This window comes from Mus caroli, unplaced genomic scaffold, assembly GCF_978045245.1.
Source record: "Mus caroli unplaced genomic scaffold, Mus_caroli_1 scaffold_20, whole genome shotgun sequence".
In the NCBI taxonomy this organism is placed as follows: domain Eukaryota; kingdom Metazoa; phylum Chordata; class Mammalia; order Rodentia; family Muridae; genus Mus; species Mus caroli.
This window is the reverse complement of record NW_028227275.1, coordinates 30,738,397-30,765,466: the sequence shown is the minus strand read 5'-3', so window position 1 is coordinate 30,765,466 and position 27,070 is coordinate 30,738,397. Positions and strand designations below refer to the sequence as shown.

General features: G+C 42.8%; 1 protein-coding gene and 1 pseudogene across 2 annotated transcripts; both read left to right on the top strand.

Moving 5' to 3' along the window:
• Positions 1-15,230: 15,230 nt before the first annotated feature.
• Positions 15,231-15,855, top strand: LOC110285490 (mitochondrial import receptor subunit TOM5 homolog pseudogene; annotated as a pseudogene).
• A 2,943-nt stretch (positions 15,856-18,798) lies between these two features.
• On the top strand, positions 18,799-25,856 carry Mbl2 (mannose binding lectin 2). Of its 2 annotated transcripts, none has more exons than XM_021151688.3 (6): positions 18,799-18,928; positions 19,570-19,680; positions 19,881-20,064; positions 20,818-20,934; positions 24,559-24,627; positions 25,321-25,856. In XM_021151688.3, exons 3-6 carry the CDS (start codon positions 19,890-19,892, stop codon positions 25,692-25,694), a joined length of 735 nt encoding a protein of 244 aa, XP_021007347.1. In that variant the 5' UTR covers positions 18,799-18,928; positions 19,570-19,680; positions 19,881-19,889; the 3' UTR covers positions 25,695-25,856. The 2 variants fall into 2 exon arrangements, with proteins under 2 accessions (XP_021007347.1, XP_021007348.1); XM_021151689.3 differs by having other exon boundaries at positions 18,806-18,928; positions 19,570-19,583.
• Positions 25,857-27,070: the final 1,214 nt, after the last annotated feature.

Here is a 27,070-nt window from a genome sequence, read left to right as displayed (position 1 = left end):
TTCTCTGTATAACCCTGGCTGACCTGGAACTCACTTTGTAGACCAGGCTGGCCTGGAACTCAGAAATCCACCTGCCTCTGCCTCCCGAGTGCTGGGATTAAAGGCGTGTGCCACATGCCCGGCTGGTGTTGCAAGAATTAAATGGTAAGTTGCCCCTAAATTAAGCAGCAAAGAAAGACGTGTATTATGTACTTAATAATAAATTACTCTCTGTGCTGTTTGGCCTATTGCAGTTCTCAATATGGCCAGCAGATGGCAGGGTTGACCCATAGTATCCTGTGGCGCACGCTAACCAAGTTTGCTTCTCCCATGTACTTTGTAGGGCAGGTGCACTTATCTCTTACCCTGCCTCCCAGAGCCAATACAGAGCTGCTTGTGAGGACAAAAAAAATCCTTCCTTTCTGCTGTTCTATGGATAATAGCGTCCAAGTCTCTCAAGTTGTCTGCAAAACTCATGTTTTGTTTACAACCAAGTAAGATTCCATTGCATCTGCGTATCACGTGCTCATTCACCATTCATCAGTTGGTGGATATCTAGGCTGAATCCTAGCTATTATGAGTAGAGCAGCAAGGAACTTGAATATGCAGATATTCTCATAGTAGGTATTTGCTCAGGCACAGTAGGTGTCCCTTTGCTTAGGCATGGGGTAGCTGGGTTCTGTGCTCATTCTAGTTTTAGCTTTCCAAGAAAGCTCGACATTGGTTTGCATAGTGATTACACTGGTTTGCACTCCCACCAACGTTGAGAGTGTGAACACAACCACACTCTTACTAGCAATTGCCATTTGTTTTCTCTAATACAGTCATTCTGACCGGGATGAATGGAATCACAAAATAGTTTTAGTTTACATTTCCCGGGTAGCTAAGGATATTTGAACACTTGACAATATTTATTAGCTGTTTTTTTTTTTTTTCCTGGTTTTTCGAGACAGGGTTTCTCTGTATAGCCCTGGCTGTCCTGGAACTCACTTTGTAGACCAGGCTGGCCTCGAACTCAGAAATCTGCCTGCCTCTGCCTCCCAAGTGCTGGGATTAAAGGCGTGCGCCACCACACCCCCCCCCTTTTTTAAAAAAAATAATCGTCCATTTGTTTATATTGCAGTGAATAGCCCACTTCCTAGTTACCCCTCCACAAATCCCTCATCCCATATCTGCCCTCTCCTTCCTCCCTCCCCTTTGCCTCTATGAGGGTGCTCTCCCACCCACACTCTCCTGCCCCACTGTTCAAGTATCCTCCTACACTGGGGCATCAAACCTCCACAGGACCAAGGGACTCCCCTCCCACTGATGTCAGACAAGGCCCTCATATGCAGCATATTTATCTGGAGTCATGGATACCTCCCTGTACACTCCTTAGTTGGTGGAAAGATCCTGACAGAATCTAAAAGGTCACAGAAGCCCTGAAATTGGCAAGATAGATGTCAGTGTTAGCAGAACTAGCTTCACTGATTTAAAAAAATAGAGGTGCACAATGCTCTGGCCACTCCTTGAACCTGTGTGTCTGCCAATGTTCTGACCGTTCCTTGAACCCATGTGTGTGCCCACTGATGAAGCCCATTGCCAGGTGTTTGTGATAGTGGTTGCTGAGAAAGAGTCAGAAAATCTCCCCAGCAACCACAGCCCCGCCAATCCTGAGTTGCTACACCTGCACCAGACTCTTTCCTTGTACCCCTCCCATACCCATTTCTTGAGAATAGACATTGTTTAGATCTGGATATCCCCTACTCCCTCTCCTTCTCCTTTCTCCCATGAGGACCTATAAAAACTGGGACTTCTTTCCCCTCTAGGTTGACTCCTCTACCCCTGTGTGGGATATGAGTCGTCCCCAGAGCTCTGGCTTTCCCCGAATAAAGCCTCATGTGGTTTGCATCAAGCTTGGTCTATTGTGAGTTCTTGGGTGTCCGCTATTGTCCTGAGGCCTGAGTGAGGGGCTCCTCTCAGAGTCTTCCAGTTGAGACCGTGGGAGCTCCGGGTGGTCCAGCCAGCCTCAGATCTTGTTCTTTCTATGGGGTTGCCATCCCCTCCCACTCCTCCAGTGCTTCCGCCAGTTCCCTGAACAGGTTTCCTGAGCTCAGTCTGATGGTTGGTTCTAAACATCCACATTAGCATTGGTCAGCTGCTGGCCAGTCCTCCCAAGGAACAGCCACACCAGGTTCCTGTCAGCAAGCACTTCTTGGCAAGGGCGACAGTGTCAGGTTTGGAGTCTGCAGACATGAGGGATCCCCAGGTGGGCCTGTTCCTGGATGGTCCTTCTTTCAGGCTCTACTCTTTTTTTTTTTTTTTGGTCCCTGTTCTTTCTTTGAACAGGAACATTTCTGGGTTAAAAACTTTGAGAAGGGTGAGTGGCCCCACCCCTTGACTGAGGGCTGTGCCTGTCTACTGGAGGTGGTCTCTACAGGCTCTTTTTTTTTTTTTTTTTTTTCGAGACACTGAGACAGCGTTTCTCTGTATAGCCCTGGCTGTTCTGGAACTCACTTTGTAGACCAGTCCAGCCTCGAACTCAGAAATCTGCCTGCCTCTGCCTCCCAAGTGCTGGGATTAAAGGCGTGCACCACCATGCCAGCTATCTCTACAGGTTCTATCTCTCCTTCTCTGCACATTTTGGCTAAAGTCATCTCTGTCGGGTCCTAGGAGCCTCTCGTTTCCCTGGAGTCTGGGACCCTCTAGTGGCTACTCCCAGTTCCTCACCCCCTACTGCTACATAGTTTTATTCGATTTCCTGACCCTCTGTACCTCTCTCCTGTCCCCTCCAGTACCTGATACTGCCCCTCCTTGTTTGCTCCCCCCTCCACCTCCCAAGATCATCCTGTTCCCCTCTCAATGAAGGACTGAAGCATCCACACCCTGGTCTTCCCTTTCTCTTAAGTTCCATCTGGTCTGTGGGTTGCGTCATGAGCATGGTGAACTTTTGGGCTAATATCCACTTATCAGTGAGTACATACCATGTGTGTCTCAAATGACTGAGAAACACTTAAAGAATTGTTCAACATCCTTAGTTATCAGGGAAATGCAAATCAAAATGACCCTGAGATTTCACCTCACACCAATCAGAAAGGCTAAAATCAAAAATGCAGATGACAACACATGCTGGAGAGGATGTGGAGAAAGAGGAACACTCCTCCATTGCTGGTGGGACTGCAAGCTGGTACATCCACTCTGGAAATCAATATGGCAGTTCCTGAGAAAATTGGAAATAGTTCTACCTGAAGACCTAGATAGACTGATCCTGGGCATATACCCAAAAGATGCCCCAACATAGAACAAGGATACATGCTCCACTATGTTCATAGCAGGCTTATTTATAATAGCCAGAAGATGGAAAGAACCCAGATGTCCTTCAACAGAATGGGTGTGGAGAGCTTTTAGAGCTACTTGGCAGGAATGTGACCTTGGGCCAGGACAGGGAAGTAGGCTCATATATCTTGGCTATTCGGATAAGCCCCTAGAAACAATGATCACAGGACTTAATTTATTGTCTTGCTTGTTCCTCAACCTGAAACTGACCTTATTATCTGCATGTAATTACAATGGTATAAAAGCAGAGTGGGAAAAAATAAACCTGCCTCAGCCTCAGGACTGGCTGGGTCATGCTACAGTGTTGTCTTTTTTCTTTTGAATCCTTGCCCGTGCACTGAAGAACCTGTTGACTGACTCAGCTGGCTCGGTCAAATGTGTGGGAAGCCGCAAACGCCATTACAAGATGGCGCTGGCTACCACTGGCCACCACCCATGATTATGAGTAAACAACCAATGTGTGCATATGCATAAGAGTTTTTTGTCACTGCCTGGCCCGAGGCATATTAATGAGGTAATGGTAGCATAACCAATCAGGTATGGAGACGTCACTCCTAGGCCTATATAAGCAGCTCCATTTCTGGGACTCAGGGTCTTTCACCTACGCAGTCCATGCTCTCCCAATAAATGTGTTGCAGAAGGATCCTGTTGTGGTGTCTTACTTGCTGGGGAGTGGGTGTCCACAAAATAGATACAGAAAATATGGTACATTTATACAATGGAGCACTACTCAGCAATTAAAAACAATGACTTCATGAACTTGTCAGGCAAATAGATGGAACTAGAAAATATCATCCTGAGTGAGGTAAACCCAGACACAAAAGAATTTATTAGCTGTTTCTATTTCTTCTTTTAAAAACTCTTTTCTCAAGTCCATACCCAGTTTTAAAGTTTAAAGTTTTAAATGTTCCTGCCTGCTTGGTGTTAGTCTTTTAAGTTCCTTGAATATTCTGTAAATAAATCCTATATGTAGATGATGAAGATTTTCTCTCACTCTATAGGCTGCCTCTTCACTTGATAGTTTCTGTTGCTATACAGAGGCATTTTATTTGATGAGGTCTATTTACTGACTGCCGGTCTTATTTCCTGAGTAACTGGAGTCCTGTTCTGAAAGTTTACCTTGCTTACATGTTGACGTGTACTTCCTACGTTTCCCTCTAGGGGTTACAGAGTTTCATATCTTGTGCTGAGCCCTTTTATTTTGTTTTATTTTATTCTTGTCTGGAGTTTGGGTAGGGTGAATGATAAGTATCAAGTTTCATTCCTCAGTGTGAACTTTTAGCATCCTTGTTAAAACTCACGTGACTATAGGGTAGGCTTCTGTCTCGGTTCACCATTCTGTGCAGCTGATTTGTGGGCTCGCTTTTGGCCAGCTCTACACTGTTTTGTTACTACAGCTCTGTAATGTAGCTGGAAATCTCATGTCCTGGAACTTCTAGCAGTATTGCTTTTGTTGAAGATTGCTTTGGCTGTCTGGGGTCTTCTGTGCTTTCATATGAATCTTAGGATTTCAACTGCACATTTTTTTTTGTTGTAAAAATTTTAGAGAACATTTTACTTTTTTGAGATTGTAATATAATCACATAATTCTATAATAGAATGTAATATAATTGCATAACCATGCAATACACCTATATCACATAATTTAATGGAATATAAGTACATAATTACATTATTTTTTTAATTGTTTTAAAAATTTATTTTCAAAAGTTCCAACTATAAAAAGTGACAGAAAAATAGAACTACATTTTGATATCTGTAACTTTGAACTGTGATCATATTGTTTTAATTTTAATTACAAAGAAGCTAAAAGAGAATTGGCATATAAATATCAATTTTCTTTTTTTTTTTGATTTTTAATATTTTTATTACATATTTTCCTCAATTACATTTCCAATGCTATCCCAAAAGTCCCCCATAGCGCCCCCCACTTCCCTACCCACCCATTCCCATTCTTTTGGCCCTGGCATTCCCCTATATTGGGGCATATAAAGTTTGCAAGTCCAATGGGCCTCTCTTTCCATTGATGGCCGACTAGGCCATCTTTCGATACATATGCAGCTAGAGACAGGAGCTCCGGGGTTCTGGTTAGTACATCATGTTGTTCCAACAATAGGGTTGCAGATCCCTTTAGCTGCTTGGGTACTTTCTCTAGCTTCTCCATTGGGAGCCCTGTGATACATCCAATAGCTGACTGTGAACATCCATTCCTGTGTTTGCTAGGCCCCGGCATCGTCTCACAAGAGACAGCTATATTTGGGTCCTTTCAGCAAAATCTTGCTAGTGTATGCAATGGTGTCAGCGTTTAGAAGCTGATTATGGGACGGATCCCTGGATACGGCAGTCTCTAAATGGTCCATCCTTTCATCACAGCTATGAACTTTGTCTCTGTAACTCCTTCCCTGGGTGTTTTGTTCCCAATTCTAAGAAGGTGCACAGTGTCCACACTTTGGTCTTCATTCTTCTTGAGTTTCATGCGTTTAGCAAATTGTATCTTATATCTTGGGTATCCTAAGTTTTGGGCTAATATCCACTTATCAATGAATACATATTGTGTGAGTTCTTTTGTGATTGTGTTACTTCACTCAAGATGATGCCCTCCAGGTCCATCCATTTGGCTAGGAATTTCATAAATTCATTCTTTTTAATAGCTGAGTAGTACTCCATTGTGTAAATGTACCATAATTTCTGTATCCATTCCTCTGTTGAGGGACATCTGGGTTCTTTCCAGCTTCTGGCTATTATAAATAGGGCTGCTATGAACATAGTGGAGCATGTGTCCTTTTTACCGGTTGGGACATCTTCTGGATATATGCCTAGGAGAGGTATTGCTGGATCCTCCGGTAGTACTATGTACAATTTTCTGAGGATCCGCCAGATTGATTTCCAGAGTGGTTGTACAAGCTTGCAATCCCACCAACAATGGAGGAGTGTTCCTCTTTCTCCACATCCTCGCCAGCATCTGCTGTCACCTGAATTTTTGATCTTAGCCATTCTGACTGGTGTGAGGTGGAATCTCAGGGTTGTTTTGATTTGCATTTCCCTGATGATTAAGGATGTTGAACATTTTTTCAGGTGTTTCTCTGCCTTTCGGTATTCCTCAGGTGAGAATTCTTTGTTCAGTTCTGAGCCCCATTTTTTAATGGGGTTATTTGACTTTCTGGAGACCACCTTCTTGAGTTCTTTATATATATTGGATATTAGTCCCTTATCTGATTTAGGATAGGTGAAGATCCTTTCCCAATCTGTTGGTGGTTTTTTTGTCTTATTGATGGTGTCTTTAGCCTTGCAGAAGCTTTGTAGTTTCATGAGGTCCCACTTGTCAATTCTCGATCTTACAGCACAAGCCATTACTGTTCTATTCAGGAATTTTTCCCCTGTGCCCATATCTTCAAGGCTTTTCCCCACTTTCTCCTCTATAAGTTTCAGTGTCTCTGGTTTTATGTGAAGTTCCTTGATCCACTTAGACTTGACCTTAGTACAAGGAGATAGGAATGGATCGATTCGCATTCTTCTACATGTTAACAACCAGTTGTGCCAGCACCATTTGTTGAAAATGCTGTCTTTCTTCCACTGGATGTTTTTAGCTCCCTTGTCGAAGATCAAGTGACCATAGGTGTGTGGGTTCATTTCTGGGTCTTCAATTCTATTCCATTGGTCTATTTGTCTGTCACTATACCAGTACCATGCAGTTTTTATCACAATTGCTCTGTAGTAGAGCTTTAGGTCCGGCATGGTGATTCCACCAGAGGTTCTTTTATCCTTGAGAAGAGTTTTTGCTATCCTAGGTTTTTTGTTATTCCAGATGAATTTGCAGATTGCACTTTCTAATTCGTTGAAGAATTGATTTGGAATTTTGATGGGGATTGCATTGAATCTGTAGATTGCTTTTGGCAAGATAGCCATTTTTACAATGTTGATCCTGCCAATCCATGAGCATGGGAGATCTTTCCATCTTCTGAGATCTTCTATAATTTCTTTCTTCAGAGACTTGAAGTTTTTATTATACAGATCTTTCACTTCCTTAGTTAGAGTCACGCCAAGATATTTTATATTATTTGTGACTATTGAGAAGGGTGTTGTTTCCCTAATTTCTTTCTCAGCCTGTTTATTCTTTGTGTAGAGAAAGGCCATTGATTTGTTTGAGTTAATTTTATATCCAGCTACTTCACCGAAGCTGTTTATCAGGCTTAGGAGTTCTCTGGTGGAATTTTTAGGGTCACTTATATATACTATCATATCATCTGCAAAGAGTGATATTTTGACTTCATCTTTTCCAATTTGTATCCCTTTGATCTCCTTTTGTTGTCGAATTGCTCTGGCTAGGACTTCAAGTACAATGTTGAATAGGTATGGAGAAAGTGGACAGCCTTGTCTAGTCCCTGATTTTAGAGGGATTGCTTCAAGCTTCTCACCATTTACTTTGATGTTGGCTACTGGTTTGCTGTAGATTGCTTTTATCATGTTTAGGTATGGGCCTTGAATTCCTGATCTTTCCAAGACTTTTATCATGAATGGGTGTTGGATCTTGTCAAATGCTTTTTCCGCATCTAACGAGATGACCATGTGGTTTTTGTCTTTGAGTTTGTTTATATACTGGATTACGTTGATGGATTTCCGTATATTGAACCATCCCTGCATCCCTGGGATGAAACCTACTTGGTCAGGATGGATGATTGTTTTGATGTGTTCTTGGATTTGGTTAGCAAGAACTTTATTGAGGATTTTTGCATCAATATTCATAAGGGATATTGGTCTGAAGTTTTCTATCTTTGTTGGGTCTTTTTGTGGTTTAGGTATCAGAGTAATTGTGGCTTCATAGAATGAGTTGGGTAGAGTACCTTCTGTTTCTATTTTGTGGAATAGTTTGTGAAGAACTGGGATTAGATCTTCTTTGAAGGTCTGATAGAACTCTGCACTAAACCCATCTGGTCCTGGGCTTTTTTTAGTTGGGAGACTATTAATGACTGCTTCTATTTCTTTGGGGGATATAGGGCTGTTTAGATCATTAACCTGATCTTGATTCAACTTTGGTACCTGGTATCTGTCTAGGAACTTCTCCATTTCATCCAGGTTCTCCAGTTTTGTTGAGTATAGCCTTTGGTAGAAGGATCTGATGGTGTTTTGGATGTCTTCAGGATCTGTTGTTATGTCTCCTTTTTCATTTCTGATTTTGTTAATTAGGATGCTTTCCCTGTGCCCTCTAGTGAGTCTGGCTAAGGGTTTATCTATCTTGTTGATTTTCTCAAAGAACCAGCTCCTTGATTGGTTGATTCTTTGAATAGTTTTTCTTGTTTCCACTTGGTTGATTTCACCCCTGAGTTTGATTATTTCCTGCCGTCTACTCCTCTTGGGTGAATTTGCTTCCTTTTGTTCTAGTGCTTTTAGGTGTGTTGTCAAGCTGCTAATGTGTGCTCTCTCTAGTTTCCTTTTGGAGGCACTCAGAGCTATGAGCTTTCCTCTTAGAAATGCTTTCATTGCGTCCCATAAGTTTGGGTATGTTGTGGCTTCATTTTCATTGAACTCTAAAAAGTCCTTAATTTCTTTCTTTATTCCTTCCTTGACCAAGGTATCATTGAGAAGAGTGTTGTTCAGTTTCCACGTGAAGGTTGGCTTTCTATTATTTATTTTGTTATTGAAGATCAGCCTTAGTCCATGGTGATCTGATAGGATGCATGGGACAATTTCAATATTTTTGTATCTGTTGAGGCCTGCTTTGTGACCAATTATGTGGTCAATTTTGGAGAAGGTACCATGAGGTGCTGAGAAGAACGTATATCCTTTTGTTTTAGGATAGAATGTTCTGTAGATATCTGCCAGATCCATTTGATTCATAATTTCTCTTAGTTTCTCTGTGTCCCTGTTTAGTTTCTGTTTCCACGATCTGTCCATTGGTGAAAGTGGTGTGTTGAAGTCTCCCACTATTATTGTATGAGGTGCAATGTGTGCTTTGAGATTTACTAAAGTTTCTTTAATGAATGTGGCTGCCTTTGTATTTGGAGCATAGATATTCAGGATTGATAGTTCCTCTTGGAGGATTTTACCTTTGATGAGTATGAAGTGTCCCTCCCTGTCTTTTTTAATGACTTTGGGTTGGAAGTCAATCTTATCAGATATTAGAATGGCTACTCCAGCTTGTTTCTTCATGCCATTTGCTTGGAAAATTGTTTTCCAGCCTTTCATTCTGAGGTAGTGTCTATCCTTTTCTCTGAGATGAGTTTCCTGTAAGCAGCAAAATGTTGGGTCTTGTTTGTGTAGCCAGTTTGTTAGTCTATGTCTTTTTATCGGGGAGTTGAGTCCATTGATATTAAGAGATATTAAGGAAAAGTAATTGTTGTTTCCTGTTATTTTTGTTGTTAAAGTTGGCATTTTGTTCTTGTGGCTGTCTTCTTTTAGGTTTGTTGAGGGATTACCTTCTTGTTGTTTCTAGGGCGTGGTTCCTGTCCTTGTATTGGTTTTTTTCTGTTATTATCCTTTGAAGGGCTGGATTCGTGGAGAGATAATGTGTGAATTTGGTTTTGTCGTGGAATACTTTGGTTTCTCCATCTATGTTAATTGAGAGTTTGGCTGGGTATAGTAGCCTGGGCTGGAATTTGTGTTCTTTTAGTGTCTGTATAACATCCGTCCAGGATCTTCTGGCTTTCATAGTCTCTGGTGAAAAATCTGGTGTAATTCTGATAGGCTTGCCTTTATATGTTACTTGGCCTTTTTCTCTTACTGCTTTTAGTATTCTATCTTTATTTAGAGCATTTGTTGTTCTGATTATTATGTGTCGGGAGGTATTTCTTTTCTGGTCCAGTCTATTTGGAGTTCTGTAGGCTTCTTGTATGTTCATGGGCATCTCTTTCTTTAGATTTGGGAAGTTTTCTTCAATAATTTTGTTGAAGATGTTTGCTGGTCCTTTGAGTTGAAAATCTTCATTCTCATCCACTCCTATTATCCGTAGGTTTGGTCTTCTCATTGTGTCCTGTATTTCTTGGATGTTTTGAGTTAGGATCTTTTTGCATTTTACATTTTCCTTGATTGTTGTGCTGATGTTCTCTATGGAATCTTCTGCACCTGAGATTCTCTCTTCCATCTCTTGTATTCTGTTGCTGATGCTCGTATCTATGGTTCCAGATTTCTTTCCTAGGGTTTCTATCTCCAGTGTTGCCTCATTTTGGGTTTTCTTTATTGTGTCTACTTCCCTTTTTAGGTCTAGTATGGTTTTGTTCATTTCCATCATCTGTTTGGATGTGTTTTCCTGTTTTTCTGTAAGGACTTCTACCTGTTTGATTATGTTATCCTGTTTTTCTTTAAGGATTTGTAACTCTTTAGCAGTGTTCTCCTGCAATTCTTTAAGGGATTTTTGTGCTTCCTCTTTAGTGTCTTCTGCCTGTTTAGCAGTGTTCTCCTGTATTTCTTTAAGTGTGTTATTAAAGTCCTTCTTGAAGTCCTCTACCATCATCAGGAGATATGCTTTTAGATCCGTGTCTAGCTTTTCCGGTGTGTTGGGGTGCCCTGGACTGGGCGAAGTGTGGGTGCTGGGTTCTGATGATGGTGAGTGGTCTTGGTTTCTGTTAGTAAGATTATTACGTTTACCTTTCGCCATCTGGTAATCTCTGGGGTTAGTTGTTATCGTTGTCACTGTTTAAAGATTGGAGCAGAAGCTGTGTTCCACTCACCAGCAGTCTCTAAATCCTGCGGTGGGTGTCGTGGGTAGCTGACGGTACCCTGGTGCTGGTCCAGCCGGAAGAGGCCTGTGGTCCTACTCAGGCCGGTTTTCTGCTTCCCTAACTAGTGCAGTCTCTGGTCCCGCGTGCAATTGGATTGGAGCAGAAGCTGTGTTCCACTCTCCAGAAGTCTTAAGATCCTGTGGCGGGTGTTGTGGGTAGCTGGCGGGTGTCAGCCGACCCTGCGCCCCAGCTGCCCCGGTGCTTTTCTGACCGGAAGAGGCTTGTGGCCCTATGTAGGCCGGATTTCTCTCTCCCCAACCAGAGCAGTCTCAGGTCCCGCGTGATTGGACTGGAGCAGAAGCTGTGTTCCACTCACCAGCAGTCCCAAAATCCTGCGGCGGGGGTCGTGGGTAGCTGGCGGGTGTCAGCCGACCCTGCGCTCTAGCTCCCCTGGTGCTGATCCTGCTGGATGAGGCCTGTGGCCCTACTCAGGCCGGTTTCTGCTTCCCTAACTAATGCAGTCTCAGGTCCAGCGCACAATTGGATTGGAGCAGAAGCTGTGCTCCACTCACCAGAAGTCTTAAGATCCTGTGGCGGGTGTTGTGGGTAGCTGGCGGGTGTCAGCCGACCCTGCGCCCCAGCTGCCCCGGTGCTTTTCTGACCGGAAGAGCCATAATTACATTATATAATGTAAAAACGATTACATGATTCCCTCCTTCATTTACTCCCTCCGAACCTTCTCTGTAACTGCTCTTAATCCCTGGAGCATTGCTCCAGTCTGTGCATATGCTCAATAGTGTCTGAGTCATAGAAATTTTTGTCAGATCTTGTAGTTACTTTGATCACAGTTCCATAATTCTTTATATTACATTTAACCAGTTTAGATCATTAGCTTCTAAATGGCACCAGAATGCTGAACCTTTTCATAGGAGCAAAACTGCATTTACATGTACACACACAGTGGGGGTACACTATATGAAAAGGTGTAGACTTACCCAAGTGCTACACATGCCTGTGCATACAAGTGAACACTCTCACACAGACTCTGAGCTACCAAAGGAGAATATCTGTTAAGTCTCCAGTGCAAGGTTGATGATTCAGTTAGTCCAATGATGCTATGGTCAACGCTATGCTTCTGGTCCTGGGAAGGTGAAGGTGAAAGGCAGAAGTAAAAACAATGCTGAGTGATAGCGGAAGACGCTTTAGGTGCCTGTGAATGTCCCCATCCAATGGGGTCATCCTTGTCTCCAGTGGCTCTAAAGCTCGACTGTTAAATGTCGATGAGAGAAGTCATAAAAGGAGAAAGAAGTCTTTAAATTCTCATAAAGAAGGAGACTTGATCTAATTAGCTAATTAGCAACAGTCTAAGAGCTCAACAGGCCATGAGATTTTTCTGAGCGTAGAAAGGTCAGTCAGTGCACCTGTGTGGCATCTACCTGGCACTGGCACCAGGCACATTGCACTGACCACTCTGCTGTTTCCTCCATTCTTGCTTGCCTGTGACTGTTTAAGGTGCTGAATACAACTTGTACAGTTCAGTTTTTGTGTGTCAGAAAGTCTTATAATTTTTCTTTTTCCTCTCTTCTTTCTTTCCTATCTATCTATCTATCTATCTATCTATCTATCTATCTATCTATCTATCATCTATCTGAAACAGGGCCTCTTTGCATAGTCCAGGCTGTCCTGGAATTCATTATCTAGAACAGACTGGCCTTGAACTCACAGAGATCTGCCTGTTTCCCAGTCCGGAGTTCTCAGATCAAGGGTGTGTAGCACCACCCCCACTGTTATCTTTTTTCATTAATATTTATTTTCCAACTTTCACCTGTCCAAGTGTCTAAACATGGAATTTATTTCACTCTGCCATAAGCCCTGTTTTCCTAATATGTTCTTCAGCTAAATACATCCTGGTTATGCTTAAGATTTCAATTCTCTTATTGTTCATTTTAATATTTCTCTCCCACTGTATTTGTGTCACCTCCTGCATATTTGGCTGACCAGAATCTTTACTTATTTCTTGGTCAATGTTAATTGTGTTACTTGTCAGCTCTTTCTAAGGGTTTTGTTTCATTTAGTGCGAATTTCTGGTCCTCTCCTCTCTGCTGTGCTGAATGCAACCCTTCAGCCTCTCACATCAGTGACCTTTGTGTTTCAAAGCTGTCACCCTCTGTCTGATGATCTCTGTCAGGTCTTGCTCTGTAACCTTCCAGATGAGGCAGGATGAGGAACAGCCCTGGTTACAGAGACAGAAAAATGAGTTGAATGTGTGCTGATACTTGGCAGCAAGCTCTCAATATTTTTGAGAGAAGCAGATACCCTTGCCAAGAGAAGATGTCACGGTGGTAGAACTGTACCTTGGGAGTGGAGGGACAGGGGCTGGACAAGGGGAATGGAGGTCTGAGAGGGCTCCACATATGATCTCATTGCTGTGGCAATGGGGCAGGCCTTGGCTGTCCTATCTTCAAAGCTTCCCTGTACTACAATCACCCTGTGTTCTGATCTATGTCACAGGCAGGCATGGTCTCCCCTTGTGGGCACACGTGATCCCTCCCAGTCGGCAGATAGAGAGACATAGATAGGAACCCAAGGAACCCATTGTATCACTCAGAAGGTGTGGCTGTGTTATTTGGCTTTGCGGAAGGGGTCTGCAACATCTTTAACTTCACTGTATTCTCCTAAGATGGAAACTTAGAAGAATGCAAGACAGAGTGCATGTGGAGATAAAATGGGTATAAAGTATATCGCTGACAAGGAGAAAACCTCTCTCTGCTGTGTCTCAAAGCCGAACCACAAGTTTTTCCCACCAAATAGCAACACAAATCAAAATCATTCTGCCATGAGCCACAAAAATCACTCTGAAATCATCACCTTTACACAAGCCAGAAATCACCTTTACACAGGCCAGAAATCACCTTTACACAGTCAGAAATCACCTTTACACAGGCCAGAAAGGGCATCCTGTGCATCACATAAGAGGAAATGTGCCCCTGTCCAGTTAGCCACGAATGACTGCCACTGTTTCCCAAAGTACGAAAACTTCCTTTCCACTTTGCATTTTTCCGAGATAAAATTGAGGTCCTGGACCACAGACTGGCCAGCTTCTTACCAGTGTCTGTGCAGAATAGGCCCTCTTCTTAAACTTACCCCTAAAAAGCACAGAGAACAAAGCCAAATCCCACAAAAAAAACTTTTTAAAATCTGTAGCTCAGAAGCTCCAATGTAAATCACTATGCACAATATCTTTGCTGTGTCATGGGGTGGGGGGAGAGACGAAGAACCAACACCCCAAATTAAATAGCTTATTATACTCTGAGTACATGTGTGTTCTTAATGATTTCTGCTTAGAGGACACAAACCTGTAGAAAGAGAACAAAGCTCAGACTCTTATGTTTTTAGATGCAAAAATGGAAGTTCGGCCAGAATATGTGCTCTGTCTAAACTTACAGGCATGAGTCAAAACCAAGCCTCTGATCCCAGGTCTTAGGCAGGATCTCACAGGTGGCCTCTCTGGGTCCATTATTTTTTAAGATGAGAACATCTTAAAAATGTTCAGCCATTCTGGAGAAGGTGAAAACCCCATCTTCATAAACTGTCCCTGTAAGGGACTCAACAAGTTCACATGTCACATCATAGCAAAGGTGGGGTCCTCTCTCACAGAAGAGGGGATAGAGTCAGGAGAACTTGGCCACAGTAACATAACCAAGAAGTATCAGAGCTGGGATTAAAGAGATGCTGAGCAGGCAATTTTCATGCAGGGCAGAGAGGCCATTGTCTTTGTAGCCTGTTGGGATGAGGTGGACTTCTGGTGGGGCCACCAGAGTGGAAGCAGTGTCAGAAAGGTCCTAGGATCCAGAACAAACACCTTGTCTTTGCATAAGCAGCTGGTAATGTATGCGGACAAGGAACTCTTGTGGCAGAACAGCCCTATGAAAGACTGGAGGAAAGCTGTTCATGTGAATGATAGCCCTTAGCTCTGTAGTTAGTTAGCTGGCAGGTTGACAGCCCCATCCAGATATCCACAGCTTCACAGCCTATTTCCAGGAACTGTAGGGTCAGGGTCTGAAGAGCAGTTTCCTGACCTTGGGACTCAGTACACACACACACACACACACACACACACACAAAACTAGATACCATAATCAAAGACAGCACCACCAGTGTGACCTGGTATCAACTATTGATCTTACCTCTGTCACTGCACCAGCATCAGCATCAGGGGGAGGCTCTGGCTACTAAGAATAGTGAGGAAACCTAAGAATACTGATGAGGGTGCAGGGCGGCCACTGGAAGAGAGCAGGCTGCAGCTCTCGCAAGCTTTGGAGGCAGAGCTGCCGCAATGTTCCGGATCGAGGGTCTCGCGCCCAAGTTGGACCCGGAGGAGATGAAGCGGAAGATACGTGAGGATGTGGTCTCCTCCATTCGGAACTTCCTCATCTACGTGGCCCTGCTGCGAGTCACTCCATATATCTTAAAGAAGCTGGATAGCATCTGAGGACGGGCAGTCGGGTGGATGCATGGCATGAAGACCTGGTGACCGCTTCTTCTCCTGTCTGCAGCTGAATTGGCCCAGAAATGTGTAAGGCTGATTAAACGGACATATAAACTACTTGTGGAGAACAAGTAGGACTTTGAGAACTGACCTCCATAGCTGAAATATAAAGCCACTTGGGAAGTGCAAAAAGATGTCTTGTGTTCATGACGCCTAAGGGCACCATGAACTCCACCCCTGTGAGAGTTGATGGAGTGGTTAATAATGTCAGGCTCTAAGGGGAGTCATTTCTGTTTACCACTTCTGTTCAAAGTGTTATTTGTGAAGTCTGTTTGGAAGTCAGCATACACCCACAATGGCATTTAAGCACAGTCTATATTTTTAATAAACATTCTGATGAAGAAAAAAAAAAAAGAATACTGATGAGTCATAAGGCAAGATGCTGCCTGCCTTTTCTATGCCCTGAAGCAATAGACACTTGCTCTAACCTTGTGGCTGTTTCCAAGGACAGGAATGTGTCAACAGGAAGTAAGGAAACTAGTCCCTTCATAAACACAAGTCTGATTGGAAGGAGCCTGCGATGGCATCTCAGCCATACTTCTGGTGTTTGGTGACCTCCACCACTCCACCCTCAGTCTCTGTATGAAATTCTCACATGGGAGTTTCTTGAATTCTCCAAGTTAACATGGCTCTTCCACAGCAGCTGCTGTATTTAGATCTAGGATGTCTCCAAAGGTTCTTGCAGTAAAGACTAAGTATACAGCCTGTGGGACTATTGGCATATGGTGAAACCATTAAGAGATGGAGCCTGCTAAGTGGTTTTAAGAAGCTGGAGGGACATTCCTAGGTAGATTGTGGGATGCTGGTCTTTTCCTCTTTCTCTCTGGTTGTCAGATAAGCTATCTTCTGTTTTAAGTCTCCACATGAGACATGGCCTCATCACAAGCACAGAAGCTAGAGGAACAACTGTCCATTCTACTTTATAAGTCGCTTATTCATGTATTTTCTTGGAGCCGGGGAAAGTGGAGTGACACAGGAAAACAGCTACATTGTAGTTCAGGGGCTGGTGAGATGGCTCAGTGGGTGGAGGTGCTTGCATCCAAATCTGATTATATGCATTTGATTTCTAGTGCCCATAGGGTGGAAGAAAAGATTCCTACAAACTGTCCTGTGTCCTCTGGCTTCTATATGTATACCATAGCATGAATATGTACATACACATGCATGCAAACACACAAGCACACACAAATAAATAAATGTGGAAACCAGAAATGTATTTCAGAACATACTGCAGTGTACTTCATAAATGTATTGTGCCATGTTGTCGTCTTCTTTCCCTAACTGTTTTGGTTTCCCAACTCCACTGAGTGGCCCTTAGACATAGAAGTCAGAAACTTGTACATACATTTCGCATCTTTTGTCATTTCACATTGAACCAGTTCTGAAGCTCAACCATCTATACTTCTTAGATGTTTCCCAAATGGACCCACCTTCTTGAGTCAACTGGACACTCGCATTGCCACTTGGATGATCATGAATTTTTCTGTCTCTGCTGTAGTGTCCAGTTCTGTTTCTTCTTGGTCTTTCTCCTTACCACAGTCAGAACAAATCTTACAAATTAAAAACAAAAAACAAAAACCAGAAAGGTAAGAGGGTTTCTCTAAAGACCTTGGGAACATCCAAGTCTTTAATCTACCCAGTTTATAAGCTTTGCTGTGCCTGAAGGATGCTTTGTCCCTTGTCGGGTGGATCTCCCATTTTGAGTTTATGGTGACTTCATAGTGTTGAGACTTTTTCTCCCTTTCAGTCCATGTCCCAGATCATTCACACTTTGAAATGTGAAGAAAACTGAATTTAAAAGGATCATGGATAGTCTTTGAAACTCACACATCTTTTTTATAGTCCTTTCTGAAATCCCCTTCTTTTAAAATCATCTTAATCTAACACAAATTGAGAAATTATTACAGAAAATTTCCATTGTTCCTTCATCTATCATTTACCATAGGTTTATGTAGAATAAATATCAAGAACACAAAATGGATTGGGACAGAAAATAATAAGATAAGGATTTTTAGGGGGGTAATTATTTATGTGCCTTTTGTTCTTGTTATTTAATCCTATGAAACAAAAAAAAATAATCATAAGTTTATTGAGCAACCATAGTCAAGGTAGATTTTTTTTTCTGACCAATAAAACGTTCTGATCATACACCTTTAAATTTACACCACCCAGAGATCTATGTCAACCAATAATTTGTTCTCCATGGATTTATTAATCATTTCATAGAGTAATACAGTTTATAAACACTTGAAATAGAGCTTTAATTTAACACAGGATCCATGAGATTTGTCCTTCATTGCATAAATAAGTAATTTTATTATTTTTTTTAGGGTTTCCCATTATATGACATATCAGCTTCTCATTCACAGATGAAGGAAGATTGGGTTGTTTTTAGTATTTTGGGTTAAAAAACTGAAGCTTCCAGCTATATGGTATACACAAAAATATTACCTGGCTTCAAAAAAGAATGAAATCATGTGACAGATGAAATTGGAAGACAGTATCCTAAAAATAAGGAAACAGACCCATATGATAATTATCAAATGATTCCAACAGTGTGCCCCATCTAAAATACTTAACTTCTGAGAGACAGAAAATAGAATGGCCACTGTCAGTGGTGGTAAGGAGGGGAAAATTGGGTAGTTATGGTTTAATGTGTAGAATTTTAGTCTGGGATGATGCATTGTTGGAGATGGGTTCTGGCAAAAATGTAAATGTTCTTACTGACTTTCACATTTAATAACAGTCAAAATGGCATGTTATATACATTTTACCACAATAAAAATGGCTAAAATACAATGCATTGTCAATACAAACACAGCCTCAGGTAAGAGGACCCTGCAGAACTACTTTAGATAAGATCTTGGTAAATTTCTTAGAGATGAGAATCATCATTGAATAGAAGAGGAAGAGCCCAAGGGAAGAGTACTAAAGAGCAAGGAAAGCCCAGGCTGAAGACTATAGTGTGGAGTCCAGAGTGTTCTTGCCTATAGACAGCAACAGGATCTCTGCTGTCCTTTAGAGTGTATGCATGTGTATGTGAATGGAGTGAGCGTGCACAGAACATATATATGTGTGTGTTTCTGAATGGCAAGCAAGGAAACAGACATGACTAACCACTTGAACCTGTTAGGGCAACTTCGTCATGAGAATTAGCAAAATGGGTGTCAGTTGAAGGGGGAAATGGTGCTGCATTAAGGTAGATAGCCATGCTGCATTTATTGCAGGCCTCTGGGGAATCCTCCTAAAAAGCATATAATACAGTCCCAAAGAGAGTTGCTTATTAATCTGGGGTTGAAGGTCAGCCTGGACTATCTTTTTAAAGTCAGGTTTAGCTCCTCCCTCACTTTGAGGCATCTGTTCTGGGTGAAGAGGAGCTTCCTTGCCCCCTGAGTCTTTGCTGTGCCAAAGCCCTGGAATATCATATCTGGTGAGTGCATTTGGGTTCCTATAGTCAAAGTCTGGGGATCTGATTAAACTCCAGAGGTAAGAGGCACGCCAGGCAGAAATCGTGTTGGCGGCAGCACGGTCTCTGCTCGCCTGGACACAGGACAGTTTTCTTAACGATCTGTTTGCAAAGATGACTTTACAAAGACAGTGTCCTGGGATCTACGTCCCTTAGGGCTGGGCTGTTATGATTTCTTAGTAATTTCTCAGCTGGAAGAAAATCGGGAAGGACAGATAGAATGTTGAAAGAAGGATTCAAGGCAGGTTGACAGCAGTTTTGGCATGGGGAAATCTTGGAAGTAGAGAAGAATGGACTAGAGAGAAACTGACAGACAGAGAAATTGCTTTCCCCAGCAGCCCTGCCTTGCTGCATGGAAACACACTATTAGGAAGTTCAAGTTCACTCAGGGCTAGGCTAGTAGAATTACTATGCAACTGGGGTCTGACCCTGTCTCTCTTAATCACTAGCCTATAGTTTATTGCTGGAAACCGAGGAAAGCCTATCTAACTGGTGTTGGAGAGAAACCATCTTTTCCAGTCTGAAAATAGGATTGGGGCTGCTGATGGCGGCACACATGAGAGAGCCTTCAGAACATAGTGTCTCTGCTCGTTTTCAACCCCTAGGCCATCAGACACTGGTGAGTTGGAGGTGTGAACTTGTTTGGCTCTCACTGCCTGCAGTGACACCAGAGACCTGGGCACCAGTGACCTCCCTCAGAAGGGCGTCTCCTGCACGTATGCTGTTATGCTTATTTTTGTTAAAATAATAACCACGTAGTATCAAAAGGAATGCTTGATTTTCAAAATACCCAAATCTGGACCTCACCTTTAGCGTGACTAATTCATCTGTACAATGTCTGTCCCCAAGTTATAAGACAGAGGCAAGGTTGGTACATACATACTGAAAAATCCTCCATGATTTCCCTTAACCCCAGGTGAGGAGCATGTCCCTTTTCACATCCTTCCTTCTGCTGTGTGTGGTGACAGCAGTTTATGCAGAGACCTTAACTGAAGGTGTTCAAAATACCTGCCCTGTGATTACCTGCAGTTCTCCAGGCCTGAATGGCTTCCCAGGCAAAGATGGACATGACGGTGCTAAGGGAGAAAAGGGAGAACCAGGTATGCATTAAACTGTTTTCTTTTTTTCTTAAAGATTTACTTATTTTATGTATTTATTTATTTTATGTATGTGAGTATTTCAGACACTCCAGAAGAGGGCATCCGATCTCATTACGGATGGTTGTGAGCCATCATGTGGTTGCTGGGAATTGAACTCAGGACCTCTGGAAGAGCAGATGGTGCTCTTAACCACTGAGCCATCTCTCCAGCCCTTAAACTGTTTTCTTTACGGTTAAAATATTTTGGTTTTAAGTGTGTGTGTGTGTGTGTGTGTGAGTGTGCACACGCGCCTATACCTATATGCATGTGTTCATGTGCATTGGAGGGCAGGTTACCTTGGAGACCAAAGACATCGTATCCTCCTGGGGCTGAAGTTACAGGCAGTTGTGAGCTACCCATCATGGGTGTTGGGAACTGAACTCGGGTCCTCTGCAGTAGCAGCACGTGCTCTCAAGCACTGAGCCGTCTCTCCAGCTCCTGTCCCTGACTAGAGGAACAGGCGAGTAGAGTCTTATTAGGCATATTGTAATTAAGCAACAACACAGGTGAGTCAGGACAGATACAGCTCCAGATCGCTGGCATTCGGGGTTGCCACACGGAAGCCGCTGGGATTGTCTTGCCTGCCCAGGACCGAGGACCTCATGTCACTCTGTCTCCTGGAGCACAGGGAGGTTACCTCATTACAGAGGATTAAACTTTAGAAAAAGAGCAAAACCACAGACATCGACCTATGTTTTGTTTGTCTTCCTTCAGGTCAAGGGCTCAGAGGCTTGCAAGGCCCTCCTGGAAAAGTAGGACCTTCAGGACCCCCGGGGAATCCTGGGTTAAAAGGAGCAGTGGGACCGAAAGGAGACCGTGGGGACAGAGCAGGTGAGAAGATCATTTCAGAACGTCTGGGCTGGCAACATTCGGGGTTTAGAACATAGGATGCTGGTGGGATGTGCTGCCTTCTCAGGGCTGCAAGGTAGGTGCCTAGCTCAGCTTCCTGGTCAAGTTCCCTTAGCACCATCTGGCTACTTAGAGCCTAAGGGGTTTCTGTCAATGGCTAGGTATATATTTGCAGCTCTTTCAGGAAATCCTGTTTCCAGGCATCCTGTAAAGACTGGGAGTCCAGATTCTGTTTTACCTTAAACAGTCTTCTTCAGCTGAGGTTCTGACCTCAAGGAGACAATGCTATATATCAATATGGGCTTATTATGTCTGTTTAACTTATTATAACTGTTTTAACATTGACAGGCATGCAATTTCTATTTCACTTTTAAGAAACCAATTCAAAACTCAGGAGGTTAAAAACACAACCATTTATTTAAACATAATCTGGCCTGATTTCAGCTGAGCTCATTTATGCCTGTGGTTTACTGATGGTCATTGGTCCTGCTCACACTTCTGTCTTCTGTGTGGGGGTGAGGGTCAGCTGTTGTAGAGGGCCAGACACGAGGTTCTTATCACATCATAGGCCATTAGGTAGTTGTGATTATACAATCCTTTTTCCTTCCTTCCTTCCTTCCTTCCTTCCTTCCTTCCTTCCTTCCTTCCTTCCTTCCTTCCTTCCTTCCTTCCTTCCTTCCTTTTTGCCCCCAGGATAGGGTCTCTCTGTGTAGCTCTGAGTGTCCCAGAGCTTACTCTGTAGAGGCTGGCCTCAAACTCAGAGAGACTCGATTGGCTCTGCCTCCCAAGTGTTAGAATTAAAGACGTGCACCACCATCAACCAGCGATTATTTGATTCTTAACACTGGAGGCTCAAGGCTTTGTGAAGCTTTGAACATGTACACAAACACTTTTGGTGTGTTCATAAAAGGCACAGCTCAGCCCAGAATCACGGGGTGTGGAAAAAGACCACATTTCCTTATGAGAAAAGCAGGTACCATATTTCAGCTACTTAGTACACAGCAAGTAGCACATGCCCTTCCTTTGTGAATAATGAGGATCTCAGAGAAAATGTTGTTGATTTCTTTCATGATCAACTTCAATAAAACCAAGACAGAGCAGGAATTAGGGTGATGGCTTGGTTAGTAGAGCAATTGTCACTGAGCGTGGATACTTGGACTTGACCATTCAGTATCCATGTGAAAAAGATGGGTGTAGCAGTGCTCGCTATGATCCTGTCACTGTGGAGGTAGAGGCACCCACACAAATGTGCACACACATGCGCCCCTGCCCCCATCAACCACCCAAACAGCAAACACCACTACCTTCAAGGGCAACAACAACAACAACAACAACAAAATCAAAATCTCTTAGAGACAAAATCTCTCCAATGGTTTTTTATCAAAGTGGGGATTTGAATAAGAATGGCCCTCTTGAATGCTTGGCCTCACAGACCCACGTGTATGAATGGCACTATTAGGGGGTGTGGCCTTGTTGGAGGAAGCATGCTACAGTGCAGGTGGGCTTTGAGGTCTCATGCTTGAGCGAGGCTTAGTGTGGTAGTCTCCTCCCTGCAGCCTGCAGACCAAGATGTAGATCTCTCAGCTTTTTCTCCAGCACCACGTCTGCCTGCATGCCACCATGCTTCCTGCCATGACAATAATGGACTAAACCTCTGAAACTGTAAACCAGCCCCAATTAAGTGCCTTTTTTAAAAATGAGAGCAATAAGCCGGGCGGTGGTGGCGCACGCCTTTAATCCCAGCACTCGGGAGGCAGAGGCAGGCGGATTTCTGAGTTCGAGGCCAGCCTGGTCTACAAAGTGAGTTCCAGGACAGCCAGGGCTATACAGAGAAACCCTGTCTTGAAAAACAAAAAACAAAACAAAACAAAACAAAAAAAAATGAGAGCAATAGGAACCCTGAGACAAGCAATAATAACTCCTTCAGAGATTTGTTTTAGCCCTAATAAAGCAATTCGGGAAAATAGTCAAGAACATATTTATGGATTGCTGTCAAGCTATATAATTGAGTGAGTAGATGAATGGACTAGTGAAATATACATAGATATTAAATACCTTTGTATATGGGACCAGAATTTAATTAACTCATCAATCTATTTATTTTTGAGGCAGACTCTCACTGTGAATCCCTGGCTGGCCCAGAACTCGTTTTTATAGAGCATGCACCCTTGAACTCACACAGATCCACCTGCCTGCACCCTAAAGGCATTTGTCATCAGTCCTGGCTCTGACTAGAGTTTTTAGGATAAAAGTCTGGGCTCTTACGGCTCCATAAAGATAGGCTTGGTCACATATTACCATATGCCAATCAATGTAAGACTGTTTGAGAGAGGAACAAATGAAGAGGCTACGGATTTTCAATCTCTCTTTAAGCATAAATACAGCAACGAAGAGAACAAGGGGTGGAGAGGATTCACAGTCAAGCTAGGTGTGCCCTCATGGATGATTGTCTCAGTTCTGGTTCAGAGAGGCCATCTGAGGAAGTCTTTCTTGCCATCGTCACTTGAGGGGACCAGTCTGATTCCGACTAGGTCGGATCACTCCCACAGTATTGCCTTGCTTTCATGGGGAGCTGCCTCATCCCGGTAGGGAGTCTGTCCTGGGAGAATTTGCTCTTCCTGGAATCTGATGACGACATCTTTGCACTGTCTGCCTTGAAGAGGATGAGTAAGTGAGAAAGGCAGTGTGTGAGGTGCTAGCCTACTAACGGCCTGTTTTAGATAAAGGAAAAGATTGATGTTTTGGAACTGGTAAAAATAGATTTTTTTCTTTTAAGGTATTTTAATGTTAAAAACAAAAGGTGAACCTCTCTTCTTCTTCTTCTTCTTCTTCTTCTTCTTCTTCTTCTTCTTCTTCTTCTTCTTCTTCTTCTTCCTCCTCCTCCTCCTCCTCTTCCTTCCTCCTCCTCCTTCCTCCTCCTCCTCTTCCTTCTTCCTTTTCTTCTTCTTCTTCTTCTTCTTCTTCTTCTTCTTCTTCTTCTTCTTCTTCTTCTTCTTCTTCTTCTTCTTCTTCCTCCTCCTCCTCCTCCTCCTCTTCCTTCCTCCTCCTCCTTCCTCCTCCTTCTTCCTCCTCTTCTTCTTCTTCTTCTTCTTCTTCCTCCTCCTCCTCTTCCTTCCTCCTCCTCCTCCTCCTCTTCCTTCCTCCTCCTCCTTCCTCCTCCTCCTCTTCCTTCTTCCTCTTCTTCTTCTTCTTCTTCTTCTTCTTCTTCTTCTTCTTCTTCTTCTTCTTCTTCTTCTTCTTCCTCCTCCTCCTCCTCCTCTTCCTTCCTCCTCCTCCTCTTCCTTCTTCCTCTTCTTCTTCTTCTTCTTCTTCTTCTTCTTCTTCTTCTTCTTCTTCTTCTTCTTCTTCTTCTTCCTCCTCCTCCTCTTCCTTCCTCCTCCTCCTCTTCTTCTTCTTCTTCTTCTTCTTCTTCTTCTTTTCTTCTCTTCTTCTTCCTCTTCTCCTCCTCCTCCTTCTTCTCCTTACCTTTCTCCTCCTCTTCTTCTTACCTTCTCCTCCTCCTCCTCTTCCTCCTCTTCCTTCTTCTCTGAAAAAAGACGCCACACTTCCTAAATGCACAGCTTAGGTCCTCACACTCACACTGCCTTCCACTGTTTCACTTTCTAGAATTTGATACTAGAGAAATTGATTCAGAAATTGCAGCCCTACGATCAGAGCTGAGAGCCCTGAGAAAATGTAAGTATCCTCCCTTATTCTTCTGGAGGCTTAAAGTTTGGGAATGGTGGAAGGCAGAGAACATTCATTGCATACATATAATTTCCTGGGACCTGAAAAAACTGCTCCCATTCAGATCCTATGAGATCCCCCCACCGATCTTTTGGTAGGAACAGAGGCAATTTGGAGTTATTTATTCAATTTCACAGAGCTCAGTGGTAGAACCAGTTTATAAGCTTCAGCCAGTCTGACTCCAGGATGCCAGTTCTGTAGGGTCAGATCTTGCTCACTAAAATAGAATGTGGGCTACTTTGTAATCCTTGGATCTAGACCAGACGATGGAGCCAATCATGTTTCTTCTAGCTGGGGCCAGATAGACCCAGCCATTTTTGTCTGATTGAGAGTTAACAGAACGGTAGAATTCACAGTTCCAGATAACCTGTGCTCCACACTGCAGATCTCAACATACAAAGATGTGCCTGTTTATTCGTATTAAAAAAAAAAAAAGCAAGGTAACAGTTAAACTAGAGCTTTAGGTAAAAAGAAGTGTGTTCTGATTCATTGTAAGCATTTCACAATGGGTCTCAAGAATGAAGACACCCATTATGTTATATGCCACCAGAGAAGATAGAGTATACATGGCTCCATTTGAACTTCACACAATGAGTGCTCTAGAAGATAAGTCGGTATCACCCACCTTTTTTTATATTTTAGGGGTGCTCTTCTCTCTGAGTGAAAAAGTTGGAAAGAAGTATTTTGTGGGCAGTGTTAAAAAGATGAGCTTTGATAGAGTGAAGGCCCTGTGCTCCGAATTCCAGGGCTCTGTGGCCACTCCCAGGAATGCTGAGGAAAACGCGGCCGTCAAGAAAGTGGCCAAAGATATTGCCTACTTGGGCATAACAGATGAGAGGGTTGAAGGCAGTTTTGAGGATCTGACAAGAAAAAGAGTGCACTACACTAACTGGGATGATGGGGAGCCCAATAACGCTGGCGGTGGGGAAGACTGTGTGGTGATCTTGGGAAATGGCAAGTGGAACGATATCCCCTGCTCTGAATCTTTTTTGGCAATCTGTGAATTCTCTGACTGAGGGTGCTTGTTTCTCAGCCCTCCTTGATACTTTAGGGTACTCTTGACGTCCACAGTTTGTTCTGAAAAATAAAATTTGAGAAAATATAAACAATTCAACATTGGTTACCCAATGCATTCTCTTGTGAAGGTGTAGAAATAAAGTGAGTTTAGTTTTCATTTATGACTCTTGTGCTCTGTGGGGTCCTCTTTTCTTCTTGGTAATGGCGTCGCTCTGTCTAATTTGAGTTTCTTAGCCCAGTCTCAGGTATTAAAAGGGTCTACTTACAGCTTTATTTCAGAGATGTACTTCCTTACAATGGGGCACTAAACTATAGACAGAATATAAGTCTTAAGTGAACAGATTAATAAATTCGCACACATACATATGTATAATATCCTCTATCTATCCATCATTCATCTATTTGTCTGTCTGTTTATCTAATATCCATCTTGTAGATAGAGACCCAGAACACTTCTCTGACCCTAGAAATCACTTAATTATTTCTCCTAGTTGTTACCAAAGATAAAGTATGATTTTGATCTCTATCATAATAAATTAATTTTATCTGTTTATAAAGTTCATATAGATAGAACCATACTGTATGTACTGTTTTGTGTCTTATATTGACTTCTTTCATAATTAGTCACGTGATAGCCATTCATCTTGTTACAGACAGCAGTAGTTTATTCCTCTCGCTGCTAGAAAGAGCTCCAATATATTCAAACACCATAGTTTCTCTTTTTTATTGGTAATGGACACAATTGAATGGGTTATTATTTTTGGTCAAGGGGGGGGAAAAACTGTTGGGGATGGAGAGAGGGCTCTACTGTTAAGAGCAGGTATTGCTCTTGCAGAGGACTGGAGTTAAGTTCCTAGCACTGATATGAGGGATCTCACAAGCTCCTGTCCCCCCCAGCTACAGGGGATCTGACACTCTCAAACTCCACAAACACTCGCAATCATGAGTACAAATTTACACACATGCACAAAATTAAAAAGAATAAAAAAATTGTAGAAAAGAAGCACTCATGAACTTTCTTTTGATAGATATGAGCACTGATTTGGTGGCTGGTTGTTGTTGTTGGTGGTGGGGAAAGCAGGCACTTTGATCCAATGAAAAGGAGCCACACTCCGGTGACCTGTGTGTGTCAGGTGTAGCCATTCTATATCTCCAGGAGGAGGCTGCATGTCAATTGTTTTGACTTTGGCCATTCTTGTAGGTGTTAAGTGATATTGTCCTGTGTTTTTATTCTATTTCCCCAGTGTGTTATAACAATGAAAATATTCCACATGGTCACTGCTAATCTAAACATCTTTTTTGAGCTTTCGTAGTTTGTTTAAATCGACCTGTTCTTTTCTTTTTTAAAGATTTATTTATTATCTATGAGCACACT

Bases quoted from the DNA above. Each gene is read 5' to 3' on its own strand.
- Mbl2 (XM_021151688.3), top strand. From the start codon at position 19,890: ATGTCCCTTTTCACATCCTTCCTTCTGCTGTGTGTGGTGACAGCAGTT. The intron at 20,065-20,817 runs GTATGCATTAAA...GTCTTCCTTCAG, and splicing joins GGGAGAAAAGGGAGAACCAG to GTCAAGGGCTCAGAGGCTTG. The intron at 24,628-25,320 runs GTAAGTATCCTC...TTTATATTTTAG, and splicing joins GCTGAGAGCCCTGAGAAAAT to GGGTGCTCTTCTCTCTGAGT.